This window comes from Chlamydotis macqueenii, chromosome 16 (assembly GCF_036417535.1).
Source record: "Chlamydotis macqueenii isolate bChlMac1 chromosome 16, bChlMac1.mat, whole genome shotgun sequence".
Classification (NCBI taxonomy): domain Eukaryota; kingdom Metazoa; phylum Chordata; class Aves; order Otidiformes; family Otididae; genus Chlamydotis; species Chlamydotis macqueenii.
In genome coordinates, this window is record NC_141571.1 from 143671 (window position 1) to 170087 (window position 26417).

The 26417-nt window shown below is 51.1% G+C and overlaps 1 protein-coding gene across 3 annotated transcripts in view; it reads right to left on the reverse strand.

The window, feature by feature from the left end:
* Nucleotides 1-8917: 8917 nt before the first annotated feature.
* LOC104478759 (fer-1-like protein 4) overlaps nucleotides 8918-26417 on the reverse strand; it is a 40862-nt gene continuing 23362 nt past the window's right edge. The window contains exons 26-45 of one of the 3 annotated variants that reach the window (XM_086760527.1): nucleotides 25688-25861; nucleotides 25327-25443; nucleotides 24877-25038; nucleotides 24401-24560; nucleotides 23250-23353; nucleotides 22744-22875; nucleotides 22072-22120; nucleotides 20880-20986; nucleotides 20392-20523; nucleotides 19845-19955; nucleotides 19272-19399; nucleotides 18623-18793; nucleotides 17675-17829; nucleotides 15706-15884; nucleotides 14541-14626; nucleotides 13568-13666; nucleotides 13033-13274; nucleotides 11158-11432; nucleotides 10394-10494; nucleotides 8918-9861 (exon numbers count right to left, since the gene is read on the reverse strand). In XM_086760527.1, the coding sequence (XP_086616653.1) occupies nucleotides 9681-9861; nucleotides 10394-10494; nucleotides 11158-11432; nucleotides 13033-13274; nucleotides 13568-13666; nucleotides 14541-14626; nucleotides 15706-15884; nucleotides 17675-17829; nucleotides 18623-18793; nucleotides 19272-19399; nucleotides 19845-19955; nucleotides 20392-20523; nucleotides 20880-20986; nucleotides 22072-22120; nucleotides 22744-22875; nucleotides 23250-23353; nucleotides 24401-24560; nucleotides 24877-25038; nucleotides 25327-25443; nucleotides 25688-25861 (2865 nt within the window). In that variant the 3' untranslated portion in view covers nucleotides 8918-9680. The remainder of the gene's footprint in view (nucleotides 9862-10393; nucleotides 10495-11157; nucleotides 11433-13032; nucleotides 13275-13567; nucleotides 13667-14540; nucleotides 14627-15705; nucleotides 15885-17674; nucleotides 17830-18622; nucleotides 18794-19271; nucleotides 19400-19844; nucleotides 19956-20391; nucleotides 20524-20879; nucleotides 20987-22071; nucleotides 22121-22743; nucleotides 22876-23249; nucleotides 23354-24400; nucleotides 24561-24876; nucleotides 25039-25326; nucleotides 25444-25687; nucleotides 25862-26417) is intronic. The other 2 variants (XM_086760529.1, XM_086760528.1) reach the window with 2 other exon arrangements.

A 26417-nucleotide genomic window follows, 5' to 3' on the forward strand; every position in this document is an offset into this window, starting at 1 on the left:
CTCCAAATTCAGCATGTCCAACAGCCCAGCAAACTCCAGAATAACCTTGCCCTGCAGGGACCAGTGTCTAACAGCCAGGGTGCGAGGAGCCCCCATCGTGCTTGTCTGTGGGCCTGCTGTCCAGTGCCACAGCTCCCAGCCCTGCGCCCAAGCAAGAAGTGTGGCGGGCCTGATACACCAATGAGGCTCCACCAGACAAAGCCGCAGACAACCTGACCTAGGTGCGGGTGCCGGACTGCAGACTTCCAGCAGATCCTGCCCATCAGCGTGGTCTGGCTCCTTGCCCCTCCTGAGCCTGTCCTTATGTGAAGAGAGACTGCTCAGGCTGGGCTGCTCAGGGCTGAGTGGTACCCAAGTTGCCGGCTCCGAGGATGTGCACTTGTGGTTGATGCTCAGAGGCAGAAGAGGGCTCCTCCTATTTCTTGTGTCCTCAGCAAAGCCGGGCGAGCTGTTAAGGAAGGATGGATATGCCTCTCAGGAGCTAAACACAGAGCAAGAAGAGCTCAGGGGTCCACAGCAAGCTGGGGCTGAGCAGGGCTCCTGGGGTGACGCACCAGGGGAGAATGGGCACAAACGCGTGGGCAGGGATTTTCTTTTCTCTGCTTGCAAGTCTGACTTGAGAAATGCGTCAGGTTAGAAGCAGAGCTGGAACCAGCAGATGGGAAGTCAGGCAGGACTTGGTGAGTCTCCCGGAAAGCAGGCTGGGCTCTTAGAGGTGGGACATGGGAAAGCCAGGCAAGGATGGTGGGAACCAGTCTTGCCAAGGTGTAGAACTGTGATGCTGCTGCTGTTTCTGCCAGCAGCTTTGTCTTCTCAGCCCTGGTCTCTAAAGACGTGCTCCTCTGCCTTTTCCAACAGCAGCAGCATCCTAACAGTACCAGCATAGGAGCTCCAAGGGCTAGCTTACAGTGCACTGCTCTTCAAAGCATGGATCAGTGTTAGGACAGACCAACCAGCACAAGCCAGCCTTGGTCCCTCGAGGAGCAGAGGACCGAAGGGTGCCCCAGTGATACAGGGAATTAACTGTCTGCTAAATATTGCTTGATATAGGAGACTGTCTGCATATTGCTTGATTTAGAAGACCAACTGTCTGCTCGACAATGCCTAACAATCCTGTTAGCCTTGAAACTCACTTAAGCTTATCAGGGACTGGGATTTGTCAAGAAACTGGTATTCATCAAAGACTAATATGTCAAGCAAAGGACATGATAACAGGAGCTGCAGTGTTAGTTCCACCACAAACCCGGTCAGAAGTCGTTAAGAAACTGCTGAAATCCCTAAGCGAAAGGAGAGCATGGGTGAATGACTAAAACTCATCTAGAGGGAGATCGGACCCCTGAAGAAGTAAACGACCACCAGAGACAGATCTGAAACGCTAACACAAGTGGTTTTTAATAACCCCGCCTCACTCATGCACATGTATGTATATGTATACCTGCACCGGATAAATTTTGGTAAAATGTGCTGTTGGTGTGTGTGCCTTTGGAGGAGCAATCCCCCACGTACCCGGCGCTGAATAAATATGCCTGCTTTATAACTCTCTCCGAGTTGTAGAGTTTGATCCGCGTGTCACTGCCTCCCTCCTGGGAGTTACCATGCCTGGTTCTGCTCACACACCAGAGTCGGCTTCTGCTGCCCCCATCACCACCCAGCTATAGGGACCCCTGAAACCCATATTCCCTGCTACGGTCAACTCAACCTTATTGAGGACTCCACTCATCCACCTATTGCCCTCTTCCCCTTCCTGAGGCTCAGTTCTGCTCTGCCCTTGTCCACAGCTGTGCTCTGCCTTGGCTGCTTTCCTCATCTTCTGCAGCACAGCTCGGTCAGCATCCAAGGCCTGGAAATGCAGAAGAGATGGTCACTGACTGCATCCATACATGCATTTCTGTAACCCACAGGGCTTAGCACAGGCCTTAGCATCCCCAGGCCAGACTGTTGTGCCAGCAGACAGGTGATGATCTAGTGGAGAGTAGTCCATGTATATCTTAAATATCTGCAAGTCTTCCTGCTGTTCTTCTGGAAGAAGTGGTCAAGTGTTAAGAGAGAATTGGAAAATATATTAGAAAAAGGAACATACAGCATTGACAGAAAATGTGGATTTTGGTGGCAAGAGACTATTAGTTGCAAATCATATTTCCATCACTGTCAGTGTCATTCCTGGGCTAAGAGGAGGAGATATAGGTGGCTGAGGGGAATGAGGCATTTACACTTTCTGCCTATGAGAGACTAGATTACAGGTGTTATTTCGTACCAGTACTGCTTGGAAGGGCTCTCATGCAATGTCTTGTTGAGAGCAGGATTATTGTCAATATGAGATCAGGTTGGCTGTGCTTTGCTGAGTCGGGCTTTGAAACCCCCCAGGACAGAAGTCACCTCTCTAGTGAGCTCTTGCAGGGCTGCACCACCCTCTGCAGAAACAGAAACTCCTTTTCCTAAAGTCCAGCCTGAACTTCCTGAGCCGCAACGTGGATATTGCTGCATGTTATATCAACTGATGCTGCTCAAAGGAGCTTGACACCATTGTCTGTAACTGCTCTTAGAGGAGTGGTGGGCTGCTGTCAGTCACCCTCTCTTCATCTAGCTAAATCAGCCCAGCTCTCTTTCTCTGTTACCAGCCACTGACCCTCTCTGGCTTCTCCACATCACTCCTGACTGGGGACAGTGCTTCAGGTGTGACTCATTCACCAGACCGGTGCAAGCCCCGACAGTTCCCATATTGGGTGGGCCCTGCAGGGAGTGACTGGGCTTTGTCCTGACAGTGCTAGAGCTCCAAGACAAGGCACAGGCTTTTGAGATCCACAAACACCGACTTGTGGGAGCAAAAAAGTTTTACAGCCATTTGGGAATGCAAAGAACAGCTCTGCGTGGAATTGTGTGCTACAGCTAAGGCTCTTTAACAGCTGGGTGGGCAGGTGGGTACCCAGGGGAGTCATACCACCACTGGCTTTGTCCTCTGTTTTGCACCACGCCAGCCAATCCCCACAGCTAAAACCCATCTAGTAGAGGAGGATGCAAGTCATGCTCTGCATGGGTGAGCACATTCAAGACTGTGGCATGCAGGGACATCACTATAAGCCTTTAGGTACCCAAGGAGCAATAGTGCTGGAAACTTATCTGCCTGCAGGTTTCCAGAATTCAGTGCAGCAGGAATGTTGAGAACTTAAATTATGGACCTGTACCCCAAAATAGGAGTTGCCAGACTTTCTGCTCCCCGGGGAAGAACTGCCACCCATGACCCTTAGTGCCTGCACTTTCTTGTCCAGCCCAGTTTGGGACTGAGGTTTTCCAGCCAAGCCCTCAAATAGAGATTACTGGGGCAATTAGTGTAAGACCTCTAGGATCAGCAGGACTACAATCACACCAAGCGTTGCAAATCCAGGGAATCCAGTATTATGGTTCAAAGAGATACCCATGGGCCAAGGTCAGAAAGGCAGTGGTGGGATAGAGCATCTGACCACTGTCCTTTGGCAAACCTGTTGGAGACACTCGTACCCTTGTGTTCAGAAAGTGACAGGACTTCAAGGACTAACACATCCCCCTCACAACTGCATGGTTATTGTGAGTGCTGCAGAGAGGCAGGCTCAGTCTCCTCCCGCGACACAGCTCCCTGCAGTTGTCTGAGCCATTGCACGTGGGATTTAGCTCACGAACCTTAGGCATCACTTCATCCTTCTTTAGACTAAACCCTTTTCGCTTAGGTGAAGCCCATCTCCCCTGCAGAGGCTCCACTGGGGCAGCTTTCCCAGATCCAGATGTCTCAGATCTCCTCAGTCCTGCAGCAGCCACACAGTCGGACTTGCCCTCTTCTCCTCCCCACTTGCCCTTGGCGCTAGGAGGGAGCAACTGGAGCCTGCTGCCACTAAGACCCTGATCTACAACCTTCTTGTGGCCTCCAGAGCTCCTCTCCCTCTCACTCCCCTCTGCTGCTGGGACCCACCTTGACCAAGGATGAAATGTCCCTTGGAGCCTGCCCAGGTCCTTCGTGATGCCAGTCACGTTTATACTTCATCTTTTACCAAAAATTCAACTCTGCACACACAGATGCTCAAACCTCCCACATCCACGGCCTTCCTTTTCCTTTCTCCTGACAATTTCTTCTCTGAATGTGTAACCTTGGTCCACAAGTGACCAATTCCCACCTCTGGGACTGTTCCCTGCCTACTGGGCTGATACTCTCGGTCCAGGAGTCTTCCCTGCTTTGGAGGAGCATCACCATGGTGAGATGACTTCGTGGCATTGCAGAGGCCACAACCAACAGGCTCCTCCACCTTCGCAGGCTCCCCTCATTCAGGAAGCCCAGCTGCAAGAGGCAGCACTCCCTCCAAGGAACATGAACTGTGTGCTAGTACAGTTCCTGGGCACAAGACAGGAAATTATGTATCTGGTAGTTGGCACAGAAAACTCCAAACCCTCTTCCCTGCCTGTACTTTTAGCTGCGTTCGTTTGCCTTGCAGGCAGGGATCTGGTTCTGCACTCAGCCAAGCTACATGACTTCCCCTTTGGGCACCTGCCTCCAGCAGTGAAAAACTGGCTGATGTCTTCTCTCTGCAGCTCCTTCCCTTGGCTGCCCACACCGCTACCAGGCCCAATGCACACCATGCCAGGGCTCTCCTTGCTTGAGGACAGGCTCTTTCTGTGCTTGCTGCTCTCTTTTACAAGGACACACATGCTGCCAGCTGTTTGCATGCACTGAGACTCTTTGCTGTACCAAGTTCCCTACACCATCAATAAAAGCTGCTGGCTGAACCACTGCAGAAGTTACCAGCACCACTATTTCTGCCTTTCAGAGGTGAGACCAAGGAACAGAAGGACACTGTGGCTCCAACCCTTCCAGATCTGTTTTCACCCCGTCTGTGATTTCCAGGGTGCTGGGGGGTCACAGCTCACTGGACTTTCTCACTCGTTTTCAAGAGTGGAGAAAGACTCTGAGAGGGACCGTCTGTTCACATCGTCTGAACGATAGGCATAGCATTAACACTCACAAACCAACCTTGCACAAGCCTATATTGTGTCTGGGACTCAGTGATCGCCAGAAAGACATCCATGCTGTGTTTAAAGAGGATGGAGACCAAACATTCGCTTCATGTTTTGGCCACGCACACCAGTAGCTCATTAAGTCACTGCTAAAATATTGCAACTAATTTATTTTTTCAGCTTCAGCCCCCAGCTGCTGGCTCCCACTTGCCCTTCTCCAGCACCAGAGTCTTCCTCCGAGTGAAAGCACACAGACGTGGCCACTGAGCTACCACACAGGTCAGGAGGAATTACGTCCCAGGCAAGAGCCTGGTCAGCCTCACCTGGCTGCAAGGCAAGAGAGTGCTGGGCTCAGGGAGGAAGCAAGGCAGAGGCCAGCAGTGCTGCAGCCAGAGAGGGTCTTCCTCTAGGACAGGCAGAGACAGGAGGCAGCTAGCTCCTGCCCATACCAACACTCCAGCAAGAGCAACTGGGGATACTCCACAGTGCTGGAATTTCTCCTTGCCATCTGCTCAAAGTCCAGCTCTGATCTGTACCCAAAGATGAAATCATCGCCCTGTGTCTCCTGGCTTATACAATTGCTGCTGCTGCCTGACAAGCGTGGCTCACACCACTCCTCCGCGCTTTCACCACAGCACATCTCCTGCAGACTGTGCTGGGCATTGCTGCCACACAGCAGCGGGAGCATGTCCGGAGTTTTATGCCCACTCTGACACATGAATCCCAAGCCAGGAGATCTGCAGATATGAACAAGTTCAGCAGTGTTTCTCTTTAACCACAGCTTCCTGAAGTAGCACCTCTGTTTCAAAGGACTGAAGTTTTAGCTTTGTTTGCGGTGCAAGTGATAGAGTATGTATGCGATTCATACGATTCCTATGCACAAAGATCACCCAGCATATGATATTTAAAAGCACAACAGTATTTATTGCTCTATTATAGCCTTGCATAAGCAGTTACAGCTCCTAGCATAAGCAGTTAGCAGCGTATTGTTTTCCCTTTGTGAGAGTCTTACCAACCTGACTAAGCCGGAGACACCGCCGAGCAGGAGGGTGATTAGCAGCAGGGTCAGAGCAGAGAAGGGAGGCAGGCGCAGCACCTTCAGGGCGTCCCCTGTTGTTGGTAGAGTGCTCTGGGTCCTCTCTCTGCTCCGCGCCGCCTCTGTTTATCCCCTCAGCAGATTCAGTGGCAGAGTACTGACCAGGTGTTGGTGCACGTGTGGCCAGCGCATGCAGCAAGGCCTGCCAAGGATGTGCTCTGTTGGCCAACAGTGGTTCCCAGATAGCCACAACATACTGCTCAGTAACAACCCTCCGAGCTCCCCTCTCCAAGGTCACGTTCTCACAGCTGGCTGCAGCTTGTAATTTCCCACAGTGGCCCTACACGGACCATCACTGAAATCTCTCACACGGAGTAACAGTTTAAAATTAAGCAACACAAGGAAATCACCCCATGCCCAGAGGCTCCTGAGCAAGTCCTGGCCTCCAGAGAATGGAGAAGAAAAAAAAAACCTCAGTGACCACCACTGACAAAATGATCTACAAGAGCACAGCTCCCCATCTGCTTGAAGCCTGCAGGCACTGGGGGGGGCCTCAGGGCAGTGCAGAAGTCACAGCCCACAGACAGGCCCTGGTAAAGTCCCAGGCACCATCCCCTCATCTGCTGAAACTACAGAATAATGAGAGAGGTGACGTTGTGGTGGTGTGGTTTGGTTGCTCCCAGCCCATTTACCAGACCTGCCAGGAGGAGGCACCAAGAGGCTCAGACCCCTCTGGACTACCACACAGAGAGCCCCACCATGGTGGCAAAGCCTCATGGATATTTTCCACTCTGGGTCAGGAACCCACAGGTTCCTGGGATTTGCCCAGGAACAGGCCAGCACAATGCTTGCACTATGCTGTTCGTAGTTTTCAGCAACATCCCAAGGCAGATCTAGGTGGGCGGTGGGATGCTCCCAGTGGGAAGTCTGGACCCTCCACTGGGCCTATCTTGCCCTCACTCATGGTCTTCTCAGGGCATTGAGCTCTGCTGTTCGCTCCCTCATGTGCCAGCCTATCAGGGTCTTTTGCCATCAGTAAGAAAACAAAGGCATGTATAGCCCAACTAAGTTTTGCATTGGATGCTGTGCTCAGCAGCCAACTCTCACCTTCTTGCCTCTACAATTCTTTGGAACCATTCATGCATCTGGCCTCCGAGCATCCCAAGTCAGCGTATCCCACAGCTTAACTCTGGACAAGTGAGGAAACCATCCTGCTGCCCTGAAAAACTTACTTTAACTTTTTGTTTGGCTTTTAGTTTGATGCTTATCCGGCCAAAGGGTTCTGTCATCTCTTCACGATGCAATGTGAGCCCAGTACAAGGTACACCCTTTCCATACAAACCTCTGCCCCTTTGCTCTTGTCCCCACCAACTGACGCCCGTCACCTGGCCACCACAACCCATCACAAGCCTTTGCCATATCTTTGCTTTGAGTGTTTTGCAAACACCCAAAGACACTCACACCACTCTCCATTCACAGTGACAAATGAGACAGTGACACCTGAACCTCTGCACGGGCCCTGTGGGATCCCCAAGACCCCACGGAGTCCACCCCCGCGGCCGCCTGCCTCTGCTCACCTCCTCCAGGCCGTTGGCGGTGGCCTTGCAGTGGCCCATGTGGCTGGCAAAGGCACAGGTGGTGGGCGAGCTGAGGTCCTCCTGCACCTGCCGCACAAAGTCGCACACTGAGATGAGGTCCGCCGTGGTGCCGCAGAGAGGTGGCACCAGGAAGGGGAACTGCTAACCGGAGCCGTGAACACGCCAGGCCTGGGCAGGGGGCTGGGGCCACACTGCTGCCAGCAGTGAGGGCAGGAGCAAGCCCCTCACCTTGCACACCCACACCCTGAGCAGACACACAGACCACCCTCAGTGTGCACACACTGACACACACCTGCACAGCCAGGCACACAGCAGCTTGGCTACAAATCCTGCAATTATAAGCGGAAACATTTTGAGGAAGCCTGAGGCTGACAGGCTTTGAGCCACAGGGAGCCCCAGCTTGGTGGTGAGGTGGAAAACGCAGCTGCGCATGGCTGCAAGAGCCAAGGAGCTGCCTGGGGACATGCACTGAGCTTGCTGGCATGAGTTGGGGTGCATTTGGCACTGCTGGGGTGCACTGGGCACTGTTTGCAAAGGCAACATCCCATGTAACAGGCCTGCTGAAAGCTGGGGGTGACACAGCACTGGGAGAAGCACTGTCACACCCCAGGACCCCGCTCCAGTCCCCTGCAGATGCCACATGACCTGAGTCCCTTGCAGCTCTTTTGCTTCCCCTGCAGCCCAAGGGACCCCTGGGCAGGGAGAGGGCTCCCCCTTTGCCATTCTGGGGCCCCCATCCCGCAGCTGAACGCCAGCCCCCCGGGGGAGCACCATGCGTGCCCGACACTCGCACCTGCCTTCAGGTCCAGCCAGAGTCCTCGCTGCTCCTTACCTGCCTGCCTGGCTCTGCCCAGCTACTTTTCTCCCCAAAACTTACTCTATTCCTGCTTAATTCAAAAGACCATTAGGTAGTCATCTTCACTGTAAAACCCCGTTGTCAGTTAATTTCTTTGGAAATGCAGCACTCCCTCTGAGCATCATCTCCTGCATCAGGATGAGACCCCTCAGAAGAATCTGTCCCATCAAAACTCAGCATGAAGCACCTCCACTTGAGATCAGATCATGTCAGGGCTTGCCTGTGCGGAAGACAGGAACCCTGGGGCACTAGAGACTATGCTGAGAACATGTCTCATTTCATTTACATTAGTCCAACACCACAATATAGATTCATGCTGACAACCCCATGCTGATGTCCAGGCACTGTGCTATCCAAGAGGAAGGGTGAAGGGGCATCAGCAAGGACTGCCTGCAGCAGGCTGGCCTCCAGCTCCAGGAAGCAGGTAGAAAACACCAGCAGCATTGGAGAGAGCAGCCAAGGAGCTTTTATTCCTGTGGAAATGAAGAGCCAAAACGAAGTTTGAAGGAAGCCTGAATCCAACCCAACACATGCAGAAAAAGCTGTTAAGCAGCTTGTAAGGAGTGACAACCAGAAAGTCCATGTCCCACAGAGTGCTACGATGTCCAGAGCCGACTCCAACTCCAAGAGCTGTTCCTGTGCTTTTGGCACAGTAGGAAACTCATGGCTATTTTGGCTCTGTTGTCCTTCTCCTTGGGGAGCCCTAGTCAAAGGTCTTGCAGGTCCTACATCCATCAGGACCCTACACCAGACCTTCCTTCCCCTGTACAATGGGTTTTGAACCCTTCAGGCAAAGGCCTGGGAAGCACCAAGTGTTGCCAAGCCAGGGTATGGATGGCTCTGCATGTCCCCATCTCTACCAGAATCACTCTCAATGGCAAGAGCTGGTTTCAGCTGCTATGTCTGTGGGGACAACCCCAGTAGACCCTCTTTTCCCACCCTCTCACCCCAGTCCCACACAGATAATTTTTTTTGCCCAAAGCTGTAACTGTCTTTCCAGGAGTCTGCCTTATTTAGTAGGTTGGTTCCTTGGTTTCTTAGTATCTCATGGGTAGTTAGCATGAAATGTTGGCCCCAAAGACGGGCCACTTCTGCAGGTCTCTCACTTTGAAGGTTGCCTTTGCATCTGCAGGATTTCCTTAAACTTTCTGGTCCAGTCGTGATTCCTGCAATAATCACCCCTGTCTTTTCGCAGTCCTGTGCTGGAGGGCATTTATCCATTGATGATCTTCTCGCTGATGTATCCAGGCATGGTGTAGATCAAAAGAACCAGGAAGATGGTCAGAATAGCGACAATGAACAGCACAATTATGTATTTCTTGTACCGCTTCCAGATAAAGAACACAAAGGTCTTCATGGGATTCACAAACCAGTTGAAAGAAGTTTTTGGCCGGCTGGAATGGGAGGGGAAGAACAGATAAGCACTGGCTCAATCCACAGAGCAGTATGTCCACCCCTCTGCTCTGGTGCCCTGCCACCCTCTTGGGTTGCCAGCTCTTGCTGCTGCTTCCAGACAGGATCATCCTAGGGGCTGCAATGACTACAGTGCCTGTGAAAGCGCTGGAGACAACAGGACCCGAGCTTCAAAATAGCCCCTGCAGAGCTGTCCTGCATTGACGTGGCTAATAGGTGCCTTCACATGGTTAAACCAGAGCTGCCCTTTTTGTACAAGCAATGTTCCAGCATAGCTGCCTCGAGTATCTCACTGAGATTAGCCCTGGCCCTGATGCTGCAACCACAAGTCCTGCAGGACCCACTTGAGCTCTGGGAAGCCTTGGCAGCCCCAGTACTGCAGACCCCACTGCCCAGGGCCTCGTTGACTGCTCTCAGCTGCCCGACAAGCTGATGACCCATGTCCCCACACAAACAGCTGCTGAGAACACAGCACTGTGCATCCATGTTAAAGGTGGTAACACAAATACTCACTTGGGCTTTTCCAGCGGTTCAGGCTCTTTTCGACCCAAACCAACAGGACTTCTCTCAGCCTCCTCCACAGTCAGCAGCTGGAACTCTGCTTCCACCTTACCCTGGAGGAGGAACATGTCTGACCCAGTCGCATGTGTTGCTTCACAGACCAGCCTGCTGACCACAGTCCCTGTCAGACCTGGGTATTTTTCTCCCAGTTACATTTACAGATGCTCAGACCGATAAACTTTTCTCTCCAGGCATGAGTCTCTCACCTCACAGCCAGCGGAAACTGTGGCCTGGCCAGAAACTGTTTTGCAGACAAGGCACTGTACTGTAATGCAGTCCTCAGCTACCTGGATTTGTCTGCAGCCTCCTGCACTGGCACTGAGTAAACTTGGTGACAAACAATGGTCACTAGCAGGACCATCAGCAGCAGGTCTGCCCTAGGACAGCTGGCACCTGTCTGGGGTAGGCAGAGACCCTATGACAAGCTTTTGCTGCTGTCCTGTCTGGCTGATAGGAAGCCATGCGCCTCTTGCTTTGCTCCCTGCACTGAGTGCTGCTCTATGGTAAGACATGAAGTTGGACACCCGCTACATGCCACTGCAGCTGGCACTTCTGGGTAGATGCAGTGCTGGATTTGCAGCAGATGGTACAAGTCTCCAGGACTCTGCACAAAATCCTAGGTAGCTGGGTCACTGCTGCCTCCGTAGGTTACATGCATGCAGGACAGGTTGCCAAACACTGGCTCTCTGCTCACCTGTGCCAGCACCTTGCCTTACCGTCAGGAGATACTTGTTCCCACTGGGGTCTGTGAACTCCATGTCCTCTGGCTTGACTGAGCTGCTCCACTTCTTCTTCTTCTTCTTCTTCTGCCTCTCCTCTCTCTCTTCATCTTCTTGATCTTTAAGTTTGATGAAGGGCCACCAGCCCCTCATGCGCTTGTTTCGGAAGATGGAGAAGCGAGGTGTTGCATTCTCCTTGGCCATCTTGATGGTGCAATGCTCTGAGCTCTTTGCTGCTCGCACCATGTCATGCAACTTCAGCTCGATGGAGCCTGCAGGCACAGTGAAGAGGAGAGCTCATGGTGAAATCCTGAGGTCAGCCCCACACTGTCTCAGCCACTCTCCCATCACCATGAGTAGGTCCCAGCTGCTGCAATGATCTAGCAGAGTCCTGCACATCTACAGGTGGAGAACCTGAAGCTCAGCATAAGAAAGGACCAGCCCAAGAGTTTGAGACTAAGAAGCAGAAGCCACAGGTCTCATCTCATCTCTGATGTGGCCAATTTGGTTTGCGTGTAGTACAGTGGGTTATTTTCACTCCTTCACCATGTCCCACCCTGCTCTCCTCACACGTGCAAGCTCCTCTTCCCCTCTCATTCCTGCAAATGTCAATAAAAAAATATAAAATCTAGGAAACTAAAAGTTTCAAGTCTGTCTTACATCTGAAACAGCCTCAGTTCAATTCCCTGCTTGGCCCTGCGTCCCTGTCCTCCTTGGAAGGAGGTCCTGTCCCACTTTGGCACCGAGCCCTTGCAACAAATCAGTCTTATCACATACTGGTCTGTATTGGCAAAAGCATAGCCAGCAACCACAGGATGTGGGTGTTCTCTGCTCAGCTTTGGTGAGACTGCATCTGGATACAGCATCCAGTTTTGGGCCCCCCAACACAGGAAAGGTGTCAACTAACTAGAGAGAGTCCAGAGGCTGAGATGGTCAAGACTAGAGTATGTGTCATAGCAGGATGGGTTGAGAGACCAATGCATGGTCAGCCCAGAGAAGAGAGGACAAGCCTAAAGGAAGCTAGGGCGGATGGAGCTAGGCTCTTCTCAGAACTGGATGATGAAAGCATGTAAGGCAGTGGACACAAGCTGCTGCAAGTAAAAAAAAAATTGAGAATTACGAGAATGGTGCAGCCAGGAAAAGAGGTCCAGAAAGGTGCTGGGATCTCCATCCTTGGAGATACTCAAAACTCTCCCAGACAAGGCCCTGAGCAACCTGCCCTACATGGCATCTGGCCCTGCTTGGAGGAGGAGGTTGCAATAAAGATTGCAGAAGCCCTTTCCTGCCTAGAAGTTCCTGAGATTGTACATGCCAGGAATCGTTGGGATTGCTGTCTAACACTTTCTTCACTGCCCGAGTAGCACAGCTGAACCAATCACCATTGGAAATACCTCATGGAGGTAAAGCCCTTTAAATACTGAAAAACATAAAAGCTGATGAATAAAGAGAGTTTTATCCTGCCCAAGAGACAGACAGGATGGCACAGCTCAAGTGCAAAAGGTCTTACAAAGGTTGCCCCTGCACCCACAACACAAGCTCCTGGGAAAGCTGCTCTTTGGCCAAGTCTTTGGGATCTGCAGATCTAAGTGAGAGCAGGGAAAATGAGCAAGCTTATCAAAAAGGTTGTGAGGAAGCAAAACCTGGAAGTCCTGTGCCATGGTAGGCCCTGAAAAAGGACACTGAGGCCCTGGGACAAGCATGCAACCTCAATATCTCCAGGCTCTGCCTTTAGCTCACATGTGAAAAACCAGGCCAGGTGACTGCTGAGCTGAAGAGCTTGATCTGATGCTTCTGGTGTCCCCTGGGCCCCAGGGGAAACACTCCAGCAAGGTGAGGGACAGGTCACCCCACTTCCAGCAGGTCATACCATACCTAGAAAGTCATTAGCTGAAATCCTGTCGTAATCCCAGACCTGGAGGACCAGAACTGCTGGTTCCCGAAACTCTGATTCCTCCACGGAGAAGACAGAGTCCTTCTTCTTGTAGGTGATCTCCTTCTCAGTCGGGAGATAGTTGAAGCGGAAGATGAACCTCCAGTTGAAATTCCCCTCTCCAGTCAAGGAGTTAAAGTGAACATCTGTCTCCTGCTTGTTGTGGTCAAGGCCCTTTATCCAGCTGCAAGAGAAACTCTGTTATCTCCTACCCCCTGTCAGCCAGCCTCAAAGACAGAGCAGAACAATGGAGGGACTGAACCCCATGGGGCAGCACGAAAGGAAGAGTCAAAGAGCCAAGCTGGACCAATACTTGACCAACATCTTTGGGGGCACAGCAGTCCATGCAGGGGACTGAAGCAGGGCACCTCGTGCTGAGGCAGGGAGGAGCAGAGGTTCAGAGGAGGCAGTAAGGGTGTGGGACAGGGCAGGGAACAGGACAGCCAGGCTCTAGCCGCCCTCTGACTCCCATCAGACCTTTTCACGTAGATGTCACTGGAAGGCTCGCCCGTTACTGGGTTGACATCATCAAGGATCACATCATCTGTGTTCCAGATAATCACACGCAGCTCATAGCTGTGGGAAGGACACAAGGGTGAGACAGACACATCCTCTCGCCCCCGGTGCCTGGGAGGGCAGGTCAAGCCAACACCAGCAGAGCAGCAGGACTTGAAACCTCCTAGCACTACGGTCCCCTGACAGGGCTCCTCTGGCCAAGCACAGCCCAACAGTCTTGCTGCCATGCACAGAGCCCTTCCTGGGGGGCTACAACCCCACAAGATTAACATCTACAGACAGAAGAGGCAGCTTTTGCAAAGCAGATCCCTGGTGCGCGGAAAACCCACCCAGCACCATTTAGCCATAGAAGCGCAGAAAAGCTTAGGCAGGAAGGGACCTCTGCAGCCTCTGCTCCGATCTCTTGCTCTGACTTCATAGTAGATCAGATTGCTCGGGGCCTTGTTTGCATGAGTTTCCCTACATCCAGTTGGGAGTTTCCCTTGCTGCAATTTGTGTCCATTATCTCTTGTCCTCTGTATGCCTCTGAGAAGAATCTCAGACCCTCCATCAAAATAGTCCCATTAGATCACTGAAAACAGCAGATCTCCTCCTGCAAGTCCACTTCTCCAGGCACCCAGAGGACATCTGTCCACTAGCTAAAATAGAGCTAGATGAGTAGCTCTGACCTGGGTTTCTATCACCTTCGTGTCCAGCCTTAAAGAGATTAACCCTGCCCTTCACAAACATTTGTGCAGCTGAAGCATGCCCCATGCTGATGCAGCCAAGAGACTGTCGCATGGCCAGAGCTGAAGCAGAGAGGAGGGCTGCATGCCAGGCTGGCACAGACCATCAGCCTGTGCAGAACTCCATGGCACATCCCACCCGGCATGGCGAGGGACAGTGGCCCCCAGTGCAGGCTCACTAGCCCTGGTCCTGCTCCCATGGGTGCTACCTGACAGGCAGTCGTGGCTTGATATTGACAGGTGGCGGTGCGGGGACATTGTTTGGAAACATGTCAATCCACATGTGCAAAGAGCCCTGATGAGAGAAGACAGCAGAGAGACTTCAAAAGAGAGACCACTCTCCAGGTCTTCAAGGAGCAAAGGCTTAGTCCTGCAAGGAAAGCTCTCACCAGAAAGCCACTGCTTGGCTCTCTCTATCCCCAGAACTTCAGAGTGACATGTGACTGGATTTTAAATAGGGAAAAAAATAAAAGTATCAAAAATTGCTTATTTCCCTCCCCACTCTGCTCCCAAGAAAAAAAAAAAACCAAACATTTCAGCTGAACTGAGTTCATTTCAAATAGAGGCAAAAGTATCCCTCTGTCTTAACAAGAAGCATGCAATGATGCAACACTTCAGCATAACTAAGAAAACTAAAAAGTGATGGGTCTGACCCTCCCCACATGCATTTCCAATGTTGACCAAAGCCAGAGTGACTGCAGAGCTCTACTTTGTTACAGTCCTCTGGTACTCGAGGGAACAGACATTCAGTGCAGGACATTGGAACGGTTGAGCTCAGATCACTGCACTGTGTAAAACTGAGAAGGAATGTTTCTCCTCCAGCCAGCAGTTAAATCGTGCCCCCAGGGAGAAGCCAAGGGTGCGGAACAGGGCTCTTGCAGGGGAGCAAAGCAACGGTGATATGGGACAAAGCAGACAAAGGGGTAGGGATAGGCAAGGACACTACTATCCACCATGGTGCATGGCGGCAGGGCTCAGAAAAGCCAAGCAGGTCCCTTGCCACCCACACAACATCCTCATCAGAGCAGTGCTACATGGCCTGAGGAGACAGGAAGGACTCTGGGCCACCAGCATTGTGACCACAACATAAATGGACAAAGGTCTCTTGAGGAAAGGGTGTTCAGAAGCACCATGAGACATCAGAGGGTGGATCTGAGCAAAGGACATCCAAGGCCGATGGTCCTCACTTCATGGCAGGGCCAGCTATCCACAGACAGCTCCTATCACCCACCCAGGAAGGGGCAACGCACAGGATTTGTGCCATTATGAGGAGACAAAAGGACAAGAAGGGATCAGCCAGGGGGCTGGGAACCAGCTGCCCCGAAGGTCCTTCCCCAGAGCAATGTCTAGGTTGGGTAAGGAAACACTTCTCACCTGCACAAGCCCAGGGTTCTCCGGGTTGTACAGGGACCGGATCTCCACATGCTCTGGTACCAGCTTGTACCCGTACCCTGGCATCTCTTCCCAGTGCTGCAGGACGTACAAAGCCTTATGTTCATCATCCACTGAGCAGTTCTCATCTGCTACTCCTCTCTTGTTCTTCACAGAGGCCTCTGCAGCAGGACACAGACAGGTAGAAGATGAAGGCATCTGGCCAGCAAGAGCCACGTCAGGATGTTAGTCACAGGCACAAGTAAAGGAAGACGAGGGACTGGGCAAACAAGCACCTCCCCAGAAAAACAAAATGGGGAGAAGCAGGAGGGTGAGGATGAAGGGAATGTGTTCAATATGTTGCAGTGATGAGGAAAACTGTAGGCAGGAAGACAAACAAGGTAAGAGGAAACGGGCAAAAAGAATTTACTATGATGTCCCTGGCAAAAAGATCCAGGGGACACTGAGGAGGATGTGACCCTCAGGGGCAGTGTCCATGTCTGTGCTAGTGCCAAGAGACCCATGGATGAGAGGTTTTGCCCTAGAAGTGCTCCAGGAAAGCACCATTTGTCACTTATCAGTGACATGCAGCTGTGCTCTCCGTTAATTAACAGTCTGCATGATTAGTTATTGACTTATTTGGCACAGCGAAGTCAAATGGCAGTTCAAGACCAAATCCTGCTGATGGGTAGAAAAGCAGGAACCAACAGGTGGGGAATACAATGACCCACCCACCCCTGGGTTTATGGAGAGCAGCTGCCCTTTGAAGATCAGTCTGAGACTGAAGCCATCCCAACCAGTCCCTGAGGGCAGCAGAGGTTCACGGAGCACCAACTGCAGCAGCGTTTGAACCAGAGCCAGCTCTCAGGGGAACACCAGAAGACCATCTTGTTTCTCCCTTCCTAGCTACCCAGTGACCTGAGAAAAGGCAAAAAAAGGGCTTTTGGAGGCTTCTTGCCCTTTCCTGAGCAGGATTTCTTTCCCCCTCATGACACAAGCCATAGAGGCCAGCAGAAAGCTGAGCAACAGCAGCAGGGAAACGAGCAGAAGGTGAGGTGGTGTCCCCTCTGTGGGCAGGTCAGGCACAGGGACCATCCTTCCTACAGGCTACATAGCATTGCCTTGCAGGACCCAGCCATTCGCCAGCAGGCCACATCTGCTCCATCCTTTCCTCCAGGCTGGATTTGATTGCACAGGTGTTGGCCACAGGAGGGAACTTGCATGGCAGGGACAGGCCTGTGCTCAGGGAAGTTCTCCATCACTGCTGGCAGAGAGCATGGAAGGCTGCTGTGCTCCTGGAGATCCGTGGCCTTGGCTCAGGGTTTGTAATGTCAGTGAGGAGGAAAGAAAAACAGCAAAGGGGAAGCAGAAGCTGCCCACAAGGAGGAAATTGACAGTAGTGAGGAGCATTGGAGAGTCACCCAAGGCACGCAAAGCTGCTAGAAGCAGAGAGCATCCCTGAAGGACAAAGCTAGATAAAACTGGAAAGGAGATTGAAAAAGCACCCCCGGCAAAAAAAACAACCAAACAAACAAACAAAAGATGCCAGTATCTTGCTGGTGGTGGTCACAAGCAGATGGAGGTACAGCTTTGTGCCAGTGTCAGCCACCAGAATAAGTTATGCCTTCTCTGGCTGCACAAGCCATCAAACCCCTGCGCTGTGCAAGCGAATTTACTTTGCTCCACCTGCTGCCTGGGAAGCCACTTCAAGACCTAATGATCTGGATCACCTCTTTCCCCAGTGCAACACCATCGTCCACTGACACCAGGCCACTGAGCACCGAGGATGCTCCCCGCAGTGACCCAGAAAGCTGGGCCATGCAGGGCACAGAGTGGGGCAGCCAGCCTGGACAGTTCAGGGAAGAGAGGCGAGGCATTCCCAGACCTCTCACCAGCATGTGCACTGCTGAGCACGGTTTAAGGCACAGCAGCTGTTCAAGGGAGCGGTCATTGTCGTCCAAGCTCTCTGTACCTTCAGGAAAAGCCTCTGGAGGGACCTTGAATATTTTATTGTCCACTTTGACCTCCTCTCGTCTGTACTCTGCTGCAGGGAGTGAGTTTTTCTTGCACAAACTATCCAAGATCTGTGTGGGCTTGAAAGCGTCTCGCCACATGTTGTAGCCATTTCTGCATGGAAAGGAGAACATCAAGAACATCTTCAACACAGAGACAATAGGGTTTTTTTCCTAGGCTGTGAAATGCCCTGCCTTCCCTACAGCACAGGCTATGTCGCCAGATCACTACTCAGATTTTCACTGGGAAAAATCACAGGCACACAAAAGCTTAACAAATAAAAAGCTTAAGAAGCTCTCCTTCCCCAGAACAAGCCAGGTTTGCACTCCACAGAACCATTAGCTTCAGAGCAGCACCAGGAGCAATTCCAGCTGCAGCTTGTAAGTGGGAGAGAGGTTTTAGCAGTGCTGGGGCCTCAACTCCATGCCCACAGCTAATTCTTCAATAGGAGGGCAGGAGAAGAGAAGTTTATGGAAAACTGGTCAAAAATACCAGAGAATCCATACTGAATGAGGCCAAAGGAAAACAGAAGTCAGGAGTCTTGGTGCTCACAGAATTAGCTACTGCCAGAGAAACTGCCTTACTTTCTGAACGAGGTCAAAATCACATCAATGTCAAGTGAACACTTTTCTTGCAGAACACCAATATGAAAGCACTAAATTTTTTTTCTGCTATATGCAAAATATATTAGTCCACAGTAAGAATTAGAGCTATCACAGGAAGCTGGTAAGAGCCTAAAGGAGATGGAGTTATCTGTGTAACTTGTAGTGAATCTGTGGGGCACTTGCTCAAAAGATACTGTGGATGCAAGCTCTGTCCTGCAAAACTGGGGGTGCTCTGTTACCCACCCAGACAGTAGGCGAGAAGAATGCATGTCATGGCCCTAATGTGTCACACCAGTACCTACATGTCATACTGAGAAGCTACTCCACAGTTGGCCCTGTGCTTGCTGTAGAATCGATTCTCCAAGTCAATCTTAGTCTCCCCAATCAGATCATCAGCTCCAACCAAATCATGGTCGAATATTGCCACAGTGAGTTCTGATTCCATGGGAAATGAGACTGTCAGCTCCACAACTCTGGACAGAAGCAGATGGGGAGAGTAAAATTAGCACAGAGGAGAGAAATTAAACGCATGCTCTGCTTTGATCATCCTACACATTTAAGAACTGTATTTGACAACTCAAAGACCTCTGATAGACTTTTGTTCTCTCTAAGTTCAGTGTGTGCATGTTCAAACAAAGGAGTTACTTTTCTGGGAATGTATGTTCTTGGATAGAGGTCCTGGAGCTTGGGAAAAAGCTCTCCAGTGCTCTCTTGCGGCTTGGCTTGCTACTTTGCCTGTTAAGTCAAGCCCATGGGAGTGCTCCACTCTTAACCCAAAACACTTATGGCTCCTGTGCCAGCTGAAGGCAAAAGATGTGCCTGGGACCTTTGTGTTACAGCACAAGACTCTCCAGCAGAAAGGAACAGAAGACCAAACATGCTGGGCCACAGCCTGAGCCCCAGATTTGCACTATTCCTATTAAACCTGCTAGATGAAAAGTTCCTGCATACTCTCCAAACACAGGATTGAGCTGCTTTGGGATGTATCGCTCCTTTGTGTCCTTCTGCTCCTGCCCCACAGTCACCACCACGTAGGGGTCTGCCTTGCCATTGGGGTCTGCTGGAGACAGGTTCGTAGCCTGGAATACACAAGAGGTACTGCAATACATCAGCTGCAGAGAGCAACCTGCACAAGGAACGCTGCACAGGCGTGTGACCACCCAAGCCCACTGGTCTGGTCCCTCCAGCAGCTGCCCTAGCAATTAAACAGGCACTTATTCCCACGCAAATCCCCACTCAACAAGCCACTAATGTCTCCAGCTGTCAGCCCACCTACTTGCTCACTGTCTTCAAGGCAGATAAGAGGAGCAGAGAAATGCTCATCTGGATTTTTAGCACCTCCTGAAGCTAAAGCATGGAAGGCTCCCCATGGACAACACAGAGCTGACTTCCACTGGGCTGGCAGAGCCTTCAAGCCAGCATTGAGCTTTTCACAAGTGTCAGTGCTCGTATTTACTGAGACGAGAATGGCAGGAGGTCCATAGGGAGGGGGAGACCTCTAAGCCACCACCACCAGAGACTAACCTTAACGATGTAAACTCTTACAAGAACCTTGATGGGTCTGTTCCTTGGAACTCCCTGGGAGACCTTGGGCTCTGGGCCAGCTTCCTCAGTGGGGTAGACATAGAAGGAGCCCTACAGAAAAGACATTGCAAGCAACAACTAGATACAAAAGAGAATATCTCAGATGGGATTTGAGCCACCAAGACCAGCTTCACCTGCCAATTGGAAAGCCAGAGCCATTGCCCCATGCAGACCACAGACACCCTGTGCCCACAGGGACCGTTCTTTCCAAAGGCACTGTCATATCCACATGGCCCAGGCAGTCCCTGCTCACAAGTTAGGCTGCAGGCTGTCAGACCGCTGCCAATGCCAGATCTGAACATCTCCAGGCACTTTGAACTGCCAAAGGCAGGGGGCACCAAAGGTTTTCTAGGGGCCTTTTAAAATCAACTTCTGATGATTTTAAGCCTCTCCAAGGCTTTGCTGGTGTTGGCACACTCTGAAATACAGGTTGTCCTAAGGGTTGTCTTCCATATGCATCACAAATGTAATTCAAATGATACAGTACCTTGTACTTTCCCACAAAATGTTCATCCTCATTTCCATCTTCATCCTCATTTGCTTTGCCACGATGAAGGGGAAAAATACACAGCCAGTCTTCAAAATTATCAAACTTATTTTCCAGCTCAGAGTTGTAGATCTGAAATAAGTAGAAAGCCATCTGCGGCCTTTTCCTGCCATCTTAAAGGAGAGGAGAGTCAGGAAGATCATCCTTTCCCTGCTTCAACTATTTCACCTGGTCCTACCTTACCCCTGTATTAGTCAGTGCAGGATGTTATGGCTTCCCCTTCTTCCCCCAGGTCCATTCTCAGATATGCACACACATCCCAGCTTGGCTCCAAGGTCTCACTAGCTGTTTCAAAGCCCAGCAATGATGGGGGCCCAGCACACACTGCAGGTTGTCCTCCCAGTCTAACCTCCACCACAGCAATATGAGTAGGACAGGGACAAAGGGCTAGGGTTGAAAAAGGCCAGATCTGCCACCCCAATAATCACCTGAAGAGTGGCAATGAGCTTTGTCTTGGGTCGAGCAGGTTCAGCTTCAATTACTGCCTCATCTTGTGCTTCCATGTCAATGGAGGATGCATTCAAATTCGCTCCATCTAGAAATGGCAATAGGAGATTAGGAAATGCTCTGATGTCTCCCATCATTTCAAGTGCCTGCCCATGAATGGACCTAGTAACAGCTTTCACTTTCACCCAGGGCTTTGACCTGTGTGTCTGTAACAGGTGTCTACAGCATCTCAGGTTTCCCAGCAAGGCATGGCTGGACAGGCTGGGGGACAGAAGCTGGCACAGACTCATTTGCCTGCATGGCCACTGTTTAGGAATTAAGTGGGCAGAGACCAAATGGAGGAAGGTGGCTGGTCCAGCCCACAGGTGCTGCGAGGGAGGGCACAAATGAGAGCTAACCCTCTTCTTTGGATGGATGCTTATTTGATGTACTGTTGTTTTGGGGGGATGTCTAACTGAAGCATCACTACCACTTTGGGCACAGTGCATGGAGAGAGAATAGCTAGAGCTTTCTCTGGGGCACCAGGAACCTAAGGGCAGAGCGGGTGCATCCTTGCCCCATTTCCCTTGAGCGTTAATGGTATGCAGGTACCCTCCAGGCTTCTTCTTAAATAGGATTTACATAACTTCTATACTTAATGTCTCACCTCCCCAGGTCATTGTTAGGCTAGTCACTGCTTACACCTCCACAAACCTGAGCCTACAGCTGTAACACTGTTTTCAGGTCATCTGTTTATTATTGCTGACTTTGCTACCTTGTAGTGAATCCTTTACCCCAGGTGAGTATCCCACGTGCACAGAGTGATGCTCAGCTCCTGGAAAGTTTTGCCTCTCCATCTCCATCCCACCTTTGCTTCTTGCTCTCACCCTGACAATCCCATGATCCTTGCAGCTGATTTTTCTGCAGGTTTTTGCTCACTGAGGAAGGCTCTTGCTTCAGCACAACTTCCCAAACTTTTCTGAGGCAAGTTTGGTATTTACAACTTGAAATAGCCTTTGTTAGCCTTTGCCAATGTTTCCAGTCTCTCCACTCCCTTTTGTGTTGGTTTTTTTTTGCTGAATGTTGCAAAGCCGTTGACTGCTCGGACCCTATTCCCACAAGCCTGGCACCCTCTGGGATGGTGTGAGTCCTAACTCTCCCCACAGAAGAGCTGGGTATTGCTAGATGACTCACCTGCAAGATTCAGATCATCATTCTCAGCATCTTCTTCATCACTGTGTGTCTGAAACACACACAAACAGTCACCCTACTTCCCCAACAGCAAAGGTTTCTCCATGCAAGCACAGGACACTGTCAAAGCTTTCCTGCCAGCAGAGTCAATAATACCTAGCCTGAGATCATTCAGCATTAACATCATTGCAGGAGGATATCCAATGAGTAACTTAATGACCTTTTCTTCTCCCCAGATCTTTCTGCTGGCTTTTTTTTTGATTGGGATTTAAGGGACACAGGGCAAGGAAGGAAATCTGGGGCAGATCTGCTCCCATAGCACATCTGGGAAGACAGCCAGGACAGAGAGTAAGCAGCATGAAAGCCCCTGCATTGCAGCTGAAATCCGCGAAGTCACATTTTCAGGAATCCCTCAACAAAAGCTCAGTGCATTCTCAAAACCACGTGGGCACCTAGCCTCAGGGACGTTCCAGCATCCATTGCCTGCTGAAATCAGTCCACCTGGTGAATGCTGGATACCCGGCTACCCTTATGTGTGCTTGACACACAAAAGCCCACATCTTCCTGCAGATCCATGCCAAGAGGGCTCCTATTAGCTCAGTGCTGTTGAAAACATCTTCCTCAAGCCAGCGCAATGACTTTTTCCTCCTGCTGGCAGCTGTTATAAAAGATTACCTGGTTATACAGCTCCTTCAGGGACTCGTAGTACTTGGACCACCAATCCAGTTCTTCCAGCTCTGGTTTTTCCTCTTCACATTCATCCTTCTTCTTTACAAGCTTATTGATATGAATTTTCCTAAAAGGAGCCTTAAAAGAAGATAGAAAAGGGTTCAGAGGGAGGAAATGACCACCAAGGACACCCATGCATCCTGTTCTAGTGCCCTGAGAACTTCTGGCAGAGGCTCAGCTTTCAGGCAGAGCACAGGAGATGCAAAGTTACCTGTAGCCCCAGGTTTGTGCTTTGCTATAAAAGCAGTGGTTTTCAAGGCAAAAGGCAACACAGCCAGAGTCTGGACACACAGCAGTGCAAATGAACAGGCAGGGGAAAGGAGCGTTTGGGTCTGGAGCAAAAAACTGGTGGTTGAAACCTAGCTCTGAACTTCTGAACTTTCTTTTTTATTTGTAACCTTCATTTTGGCTTTCCAGATTTCAACATTTGCTGGGCCAAACACATCACTCACCTTCACAAGACTCACAGGGTGAGAGCTGGGACCTGGGTCACTAGCTGCTAGACCAATGTTTACCACAGTCTGAGAGGGAAGATGTTGGGATGAGACTTTCCGAGCTGAGAATAAGAGAAAGAGCTTCATGTTTCCATGCATTTGTTTCTACCCACTGCTTCCTACTTTTTTGCCAGTTGTTATTCCACAGGCAAACCCTCCCTGTTACTCCACTATAATGTGATTGCTTTTAAAGCTTTTGATCGCAGACCCTGCAAAAATATAATTGGAAATCCAAGTACAGTGCTGAAGCTGGTCATCATCATCAACATGCTTCTTCAGATTTATGAGATAACACCTTCGCTACTTGGAAGTGACCACAAATCAATCAATCCTTTTTTCTTTCCCTTCGTGCTGTATTTATTTACATACTTCCAGATCAGGAGCTCTGGCTGTTGCTATCACAGAGCTATTTAGTGAATCCATTACCCAATGAACAGACCTTGACCCAACAATGCGAGAGAAGTGTAAATCTTCCCATCCTTGGTCCTAGTGCCCTAAAGCTCGATGGAGGTCTCACTGAGGACAGCTAGCCTGGCTATGCAGAGGGTTGAAATGTGAATAGAATAGTCCTTCCAAGGCTAAACGTGACCAATTTTAGACATAAACTTTCCACAGGGATAAGTTAATGTCTAGTATCTAGCCCCAGCTAAATGTCTTGCTGGACTAAAATTCATCATGAGCCATTCCCCCTCATGTAGTTTCACAAACGTAAGGCAAACAGTGCCTGGGAGAGACCCCAAGGAGATGCCACATCCACAGATGAACAGATGGTGTGGTGGGGTTAAGGTTAAGGTTAAGCTAGCCTTGGAGAAAACAGTCTGTAAATTGCCCTTTGCCAGCCCCAAAGAGGGATGCCAGCCCTTACACAGCACTTCATTGCTTGGCTGCTGCTCCTTCCCAAAACACCAGTCTGGAGCCAAGCGCAACAGACCAGGGTCACAAACCTGCCTCTAACCTGAACCTGCCCCACACTATGCTTTTGCTGGGCACCTTATGGGTCTCAGGACAGGACTCTGCTGCCTGGCTAGGAGAGAGCAGAAGGGCCAGGGATATCTGCCGCTGTCAGAACCTGCCTGTTGCCTCCATGGGAACCTCACCAAGCAGCTCACCTTTGGGCACCTCTTCCAGTTCCTCCTCCAGCTCTCTGGGAGAGAATTTCATCACATCAGATACAACATGGGTACCCACCAGCACAGTGCGCCCAAATGCCCGCTTTTCCACCACAAAGATGCTGAGGGGAGGGTGCAGGTAGACCTGCTCTGGGAGCTCCTGTCAAAGAACCATGCACAAGGTTTGCAGGAGCAAGAGTGATACCCATGGCAGCCCCATCACAGGCAGGGAGGTCCGACAGCGCCTTGCAGCTCTGCCCAAAACCAAAGTAAGTCTTGCAGTGACAGGTGATGGCTGAGACTGCTCTTGGTGGGCAATTTCACAAAGGTTTTGAAGCTGAACCATGTGGCAATGGGAGAGCAAAACCCCAGGGGCAGCTCCCCTCCTGTTATCTTGTCCCATGCAGACAGGCAGTGCATGGGTGCAGGACGGCCACAGTGCACCCTGGCATGGCAGGACTTCCCTTCCCACTCACCACATCCATGTATTTGACCAGCTCAGTGAAGTTGGGGTTCTCTTTGTAGGCCACGATCACCTCCGACTCCACCTTCTTGCCAGCACATTCAATGATCACCTGGGGCTGATCCACCTCGAACAAGTTCACCCGCTTCAGGTCCCGCAGGCCCCAGAACAGGATCTGAAGCACAATGCAAAGCCTCGTGCCCAGGTATGGGTACCCCCTTCACCCCGCAGGACACAGACCCCACGAGAGGCACAAGACCACTCTCCCAACCCAGCCACCCAACAGCTCTGGTTGTTTCTCCCCCATCTCAAGCACCTCCATTTCTGGCATCTGCTCAGGCCTTGAAGTCACATTTGAGCTGCAAACCCAACTCCCCCCCAACATCTGCCCTCTGCACAGACTAGCTGGGCTGTCCACATGGGGCAGCCTGGTGGGGAGCCAGCCTAGCAGAAGGCAGCACACCTCTATGCGAAACTCCTTCAGCACTGGGCGGATGCCCTCAGGGATGATGAACCGTCCAGCATGGGGGTCTCCCAGGTAGTCGGGCTCCTTGGGCTCCACATCCTCAGGCACTGATGGCTGAACAGGTGGAGCCAGGGCACATGAAGCAATGAAAGCCATTTCTACTCCACGCCATGCCCACTTTGCCTCCCCTTTTGATCTGTGCTCACAAGGCTCTGTCCCTGCAGCCTCCTTTCAGTTGAAAGCCAGATGTGGCTTTCAACAAGGAATCCGCTGGTGGGCCCCATGCAACTAGCTCCTCACCCACACAGCTCTCCCCAGAGAGCTGGCAACCATGTGCAGCTTCTGACAAGCCCATTACCTCCAAATAGCCAGTGTAATCCAGCTCAACCAGCTCAAAAGTGGCAATGAGCTCTCCTGCTGCTTTGGTGCCTTTGTAGAAATCAAAGGACTGCAGGGCAGGTTTGGTGTACGGCTCATTGACCAGCTTCACCTGCGGGATGGCAAAGGCCTGGCCAAGAAACTCTGGGGAACCCTGCAGGAAAAGGGGGAAATGGGTCAAAGCATCCCTGGGTTATCTCACCACCTCAGAGAAAAGACCACCACTCATTCCAGCCAATTCAGGACAGCACAAGACCACTCTTCCACCCTTGCCATCCTCTGCTTTGATTTTGTCTGCTCCATCCACAGATAGGAGTGGATAAGATGTGCCTGCTGCATCTCCTTTTAACTCCCAGTCCATCTCCATGCAGAAGTAGGCAAACAGCCTGGGACCGTGCACCAGAGGACATCAAAGCTAGATCAGGTCACTCAGTCCCCTCCAGCCAGGGTTTGAATGTGTCCAAGGATGGAGATCCCACAAGCTCTTTGAGCTCCAAGCTCAGCATTTGAACTCCCTCTGGATGAAAATTACTCCCTTACTTCAAGTTGTATTTTTCTCTTGTCCCAACTTGTGTCCATCGCCTGTCATCCTGCCCCTGGGTACCTCCAAGAGAAGTCTGACTCCACCTTTTCTACCCTTGATAGAGGGAATCAACTGTCTGCTAAATACTGCTTGATATAGGAGACTAACTGTCTGATAGACAATGCCT